Source organism: Rhipicephalus microplus, chromosome 4, assembly GCF_043290135.1.
Source record: "Rhipicephalus microplus isolate Deutch F79 chromosome 4, USDA_Rmic, whole genome shotgun sequence".
Classification (NCBI taxonomy): domain Eukaryota; kingdom Metazoa; phylum Arthropoda; class Arachnida; order Ixodida; family Ixodidae; genus Rhipicephalus; species Rhipicephalus microplus.
The window spans coordinates 148,079,880-148,085,879 of record NC_134703.1 but is presented as its reverse complement, the minus strand read 5'-3'; the positions used below and the strand labels follow the sequence as shown (position 1 = coordinate 148,085,879).

Genomic DNA, 6,000 nt, shown 5'->3' with positions numbered 1-6,000 from the left:
TCAGGGCATCCAGAAAAGAGCACATTATGATGAGTCTAGTACTTTTTGAGGACGAAGCATACAAGACCTAGGCACTCATCAGACCTTACGAAAAGTTGCTCTAATTCTTCTTTTGGAGCGCTGAAATGACAACTGATCAATCAAAAGTGCCTGAACATGCACACTCTTTAAAGCACTGCCTGTGAGGTTTCAGTAACAATTTCTTCAAGTATAGCAATAAAAACAGCAATGCACAGAAAACATGTTTATTTTCAGGAATGAAACTTGGCAGTTTTCACTAGATGAGACTTCTTGCCCTGTGCCTTCAGAGGTCTTCATCCGATGGGCTTGACAACGCGACACTTTGAAGACATTCTGTAGTAATAGAAAGCAGCATATCTTGAAGCACAAGTGAATTTAGAGTATCAATAAGAATATTAAGACAATAACAGCATGCCAGATTTGAAAGCATAAAATGAAAATTATATTACCATAATGTGCAGGTACGAACTAGCCATTATATAATGGTGAAAATGATTTATATAGTTCATGCTTGCATACACATCAAAATTCGAGTAAGGCAAGAAAATTATTTAAACTATAACAGCAAAAGTATCATATGTTATGATAGCTTCAACAGCACAGATAATAAAACTCACCCTCATGGTGAGTGCGAGAAGTTCTTAAGCGCTGCTTCTGGAGCTTTTCCCCAGCATGCCGAAGCCACACTTTAATCACACACTCGATGTCATTTTTTTTTGTTTCCGGAAAATTTCGCCTCACGGCCTCTGAAAAAGTACAAAGTTCATAAAACAGGAATTACACAAACATAATACATTAATATAATGCTACATAGGTTGTTTGAAGAAGTACCTCTAGTCAGCATGATCGACATTTTGATAGGTGGGCACATCATCATTAAAGGTCCTTGCCATCCTTCCCCATGTTAATTTCAAGAGTACTGACATTGACACTATGTGTTGCATTACAAGAAGAACACCACGAAGAAGACATCATTGTAACTTTTTTGAAACCTAGCATGCAAAGAATGATGAGGCGCCTTTGACGAAAATACGTCCATGTATGAAAATGTTGACCAGCTTGTCTTAGGTACTTATTCCTGTTTAGAGATCCTCAGTGATCACTATGAGCTTCCATCTGTTAGTTTTCATCTGTACATAAGATTTCCACTACAGTTAAGAATGCCTAGTAGTGCTACCTGATAATAACTTCTGCAAGTAGTGAATGCTTGCGTATGTGTGCCATGCAAGTATACTAGTGTGCTTGAAGAAGCTGCAGGGTTTCTTACTGACAACAGATATTTCATGCATATCACCTTCATGTTCCAATGACCGTGGCTGGGTGGGCAGTGGCCGATTCTCTAAATTTCTTGGTCGCTTGTGTTTTCTCCCTAAGAAAGCAAGCCAGAATCAGCATTTCACAGCCCTAAAGCCAGATAACCCAGTGTTACTTTTGGCGGTAGATAACAGAAAACAGTGTGAGCAATTCCGTGGGGCTATCATTGTAAAATAGGCATTGCAGGATGTAAAAAGATTCAATACTATTAAAAAACATAAGTACAAGCAGTTCACTTTACGTAAAGTTCAAAAATGGTGTTATACGTCTTATCATTGAAGCTGGAGGTGATGGTGCCCCTTCATCATCTTCAGACTCATAGGATCTCTTATTTTTTTTTCTTCTGCCTTTCCCAAGTTCTGCCTCGCCGTCCAAGTTGGATCCATTTTCTACCCTTGGCAGATTTGCCCGTGCTTCGGCATATGTATCTGCAGAAAGAAGGGCAACAACTACTAATTAAATGATAAGCATGATCATTTCTCAGATCTGTCACACATAACAAGTAGAACTCCAATTCCTTTGCATAAGTCATTACCAAGCAGGTACTAAGAGTCACCCATGATATTAAAATGGATCATTTAAATTTTGCTGCAATGACAGCTGACATGCAAGTATTCACAAAATATGAGATACTTGATTTCGCATAATTGTTCTTTTTTTCCTGATATTCTCGAAGCTATCTTCTGATATTCTTCGAAGCCATCTTCTGATATCTTTTCCTGATATTCTCGAACCCATCTAAACTTTTAAGAAGTTACTTTGATCTAAAGTGGCAATTAGAGTTACAATGCTGAAATTGCAGTTTATTACATACCTTTTACTTCATTGCTGACCAAATCGCTGAAAAACGTGCAGTAAAACAGCATAAATAAGGAATAATTTACCAAATTCTCGGACAACAGTGCAAGGCACTTCTATCCAGTCAGCCCCTGGAGTCGCTTTCGCCTTCAACAAACTATGTACATATTTAGTTTGTCGAGGCCACAGGCAGCCGTCGCCTTTCAGCCAACTTTTGAGGATGATCCCAGATGTATCATCCTCTTCTGGGAAGAGAACGACAACGTATTGACCTTGCAAAAGAAAGAGAAGCCAAATTCAAATTCTGTATACATTCTGACACAGTTGTGAAAGTTTATTACATGTGCACTGTAGCATGCAAAAGAGGGAAAACAATGCTTTTCCTTTTCAAATACACTTTCAGGCATTTCTGTGAGATGTTCTTCAGAGGCCAATACCGCAGACTAGAAGGCTGAGACACTGAGTAAATTCCCAGTATGGAGGAAGGGCATGGCAGAGAATAAAAATCTTCACACTTGAGGAACTTCCTTCCAATTATGCATGGCTCACCGCACGGGAGATGAGCAAAATTGTCAATAACGACGATTGACCCATCACTTAGCCTACAGCACCCATTTCTCTTTTCAGCTCTAAGAATGACATTGCCAGGCAATGTTACTTTTTTAAACTCGGGGCCTCGGCATGGAGCAACAAGTGGCCCGTCAGCATGCTCTGCAGCAAATACGACATGGCTTTCAGTTTTCTTATGCCTCAGAGGACGGTGTGCCTGCTCAGCAAGCCTGTTGCAAAGTTGCTCCAAGGGAAGGTCTGGCTTTCTCAGCATTCTCTTTAACGAGGACATATGGTTTTCAAATGGGAAGGCACTCCATGAGTCCAAGGGGCCAAGGTGTGTAACATCATCTGCCAAATGACACAGGCCATGCACATTGTGTGAAACATGCTCTTTGCCATAAATGCTTATGAATGTCCGGATAAAAAACTTGAGCATGTTTCCGGCATACTCTATCTCACTTGCAGGTGCAGCTGGTGTGGAAAGAACAGAGATCCCCACATGTAAAGCTAAGAAGTTCTTGTACATGTGTGCAGGAATCAGTGATGACAAAACAACGGGTCCTCCATATAAAAGAAAAAAGCGAAACTCAGTCGCTTTCCACCGATCAAGTTCAGCAATGCTCCTCGGCTTTCGGCTAAAATCACATGGAACACACCGTGCAATTTGAGAATTTTTTTCCGACATCTCAAGACGCACTTTGCTTCCAAGTCTGGTCACTTTTGGGCCACGTACCCACAGTGTCAAGAGCTTGTTCATGACACCCAAGCACACAAGGTGCATGTAATCTAATGGTATATCTTTCACTAGGTCAAAAGGAAGTTCCTCAAGAATACTTTCGCCTGTGTGATGCTCCTCCTGGACTTTTAAGCGAAAGCTGTCATCTGTTCGCTTGCGAGCATTGACGTTTGGGAAGCACACCCTGCCCTCACAGTAGACACCTTTTACGTCACATTTGGTGCAGCTGTAATAGCCTGTGTGGCTTCTGACATATAATACAAATGCCTTTGCTGGTGCATCACATATGAGGGCATACAAGCTAACAGGAATTGCAGTTTCTCCAATGGTAATCCCTGTTGTGATAGCAGCATTTATGTCACAAACAAATGGTCGCAAAAAATCATTCGCGTTGTTGGGCTTGCTGCTTCCGAAAAAAACACCCACTATAAATGGTGCTTTGTCCTCCAAATTACTTATGCGTCCCAGTATGCACCAAAATTGGCCCCGTGAACTTTTTGAAACCGGCAGACCGTCAATGTTGAAGCTAAGCTTCAAAATTCTTGGTAGTTCTGCACAATCTTGCAGCACTCGCTGTAGGCCTGCACTGAGGCCGAAATGATGGTATTTCCCGCCGGCCAGCTGCAACACTTCCAGGCACTTCTTGGGCGTCTGTAACAATGCCCTTGCAGTTGAAGGGAGCGCGCTGAAGCATTCGTGGGACTGTAGTACTCTCAAGAGCGATGTAACTGAAGTGTGCGATGCGCGAGATTGTAAGGCCCACGCTTGCAGTCTCTCACGAAAGGCCAGCAAGCTGTCCACACTGCCGCGTTCACAAACTTGCTCTTCGTTACTCCCAGTCGGTGCCAATTCGAAAGAATCCCTCTGCCTCACCTGCGAGGTCGCCGAAGTCGAAGCCGCAGCGCTGCTGTCATGGAAGGCACGCCGTTCGAAGTCTGTGTGATCGTGAGGCACAGAAACACTGCAGCCGCTGGGGTAGCACGCGTCGCCAGAAATCAAAACGTGTCCTTGGGGCACATCCGTTTCTGGAACGATCGAGGAGTGTGCCGAAGGCCGTTCTCTGTCATGAACACAAAGGCGACGATGGCCGTCTTCGAGGTCGACCGCACAAGCCTCGGAGGGCAAGTCGCTCTCTCTTTCGGCGTTGCGGGAATCTCGGTCAACGTACCGCGTGTCATTTATGACATCGGCCTCACTGTCAATAAGCTGAAAACTAGCATTGACGCGCCGATTAATTTCACGCCGAAATTTGCGATCCGCGCTCTCAGCCATCTTGAACAGCACAGAGCACAGTAGAATGGTGGCTAGACCAAAGAACACCCACCACCAGAACACGTTGTTAGGCTAGTCAGTTGGTTTGTACATACATACATGAATAAGCAGTAAAGATATACAGCGCGAGGCTGAAAATCAACTGTCCTCTCTTTTTTTATTTATTTACCTTTGCGGCTTACAACTTCAATATGAAAATTTAACAGAAGACACTCACCTGGCATGCTTACGATTCTTTGAGGGCTTCTGCGAGAAGCTTCCTCTATGGCGAGAAGTGTTGTATTGGAATGTTGACTCGACCAATGACTCGACTTGACTTACTGCAGGCCCATAATGATGATGATGATAGTTGCGTCACTTTAAAATGGGTAAACAGTGTCGTAGACATCCAGATTTAAAAGCACCTTGACTGCGCATGGTGACCGCATTAAGGTACTGCTTTTTTTTTGTTAGCACCACCACAACTTCAGTCGCCCATTCGTTTTCCCACAGCGTTCTAGTTCCAATGCTGCTCTATTCACGATAACCTAGGCCAGCCCAGTCGTCAGCATGGTCAGTTGTCGTCTGCTCGATGGGACCGTGCGGCATTGCAACACTGGACACTCGAGAATAACGTGCTCGCTATTCACAGTTTTCACGCCTGCATTCATTTTGGAGCCGACACCGTTTATACTCGCACCAAACTTGGTCTGCCGCACGTGCGTTCATTGGGGAAACGGGTCAGACCACAGTCAGTGCGATATAATTCCGTATGCACGTCGGCGGTAGATCACGACCAACGAAAACGTGCAGGCAGAAAGTTTGGCCTACGATCACTTACAAAGTAAATAAATAAATAATAAATAAAAGAACACGTCTTTCTCGTGTTGGCTTGAAGTGCTTCCTCGTGTAACTATCTCATTTTAATGATCGAGAAGTACTTTACTATTATGACTCGAAAGTAGGCATACGAAATCCCGTGGACTTATTCGTTAACAGCCAGAAAATTAACCAAACACGAATTGCGAAAGCTGCATGCACCTACGAAACATGCATATCCTCAAAACGTCCTCGAGCAGACGATATCAGGACAATTCTTCGTCCTTAAAAAGGTCTCAAAGGGGCATTTTGGGGATAATCCTGCAAGTGTCGACTAGAGGACCAAATGAGGACGTCCTGAAACTGCCGAGGACGTTTGTACCATATGAGGACGACCTCAGGTCGTCGAGTGTTGTCTGGGGGGCGTATGGATAAGCAATGGGACCGAGTACCTGAGGGAACACGAAATATACGTGACGACTAAAGGTGACAGGAATGCAGCAGTGATG

The 6,000-nt window shown here is 43.7% G+C and overlaps 1 protein-coding gene across 3 annotated transcripts; it reads right to left on the bottom strand.

Annotated features, from left to right (window-relative positions):
- Positions 1-229: 229 nt before the first annotated feature.
- On the bottom strand, positions 230-5,059 carry LOC119183600 (uncharacterized). 3 transcript variants are annotated; one of them, XM_075893740.1, is made up of 6 exons: positions 4,911-5,059; positions 2,220-2,405; positions 1,602-1,763; positions 1,316-1,390; positions 639-767; positions 230-354 (listed from the first exon to the last, which is right to left on the bottom strand). In XM_075893740.1, exons 1-6 carry the CDS (start codon positions 4,915-4,917, stop codon positions 305-307), a joined length of 609 nt encoding a protein of 202 aa, XP_075749855.1. In that variant the 5' UTR covers positions 4,918-5,059; the 3' UTR covers positions 230-304. The 3 variants fall into 3 exon arrangements, 2 of the variants coding, with proteins under 2 accessions (XP_075749855.1, XP_075749856.1); XM_075893741.1 differs by lacking the exon at positions 1,316-1,390; XR_012895003.1 differs by lacking the exons at positions 230-354; positions 4,911-5,059 and adding an exon at positions 4,295-4,677 and having other exon boundaries at positions 680-767; positions 1,316-2,405.
- Positions 5,060-6,000: the final 941 nt, after the last annotated feature.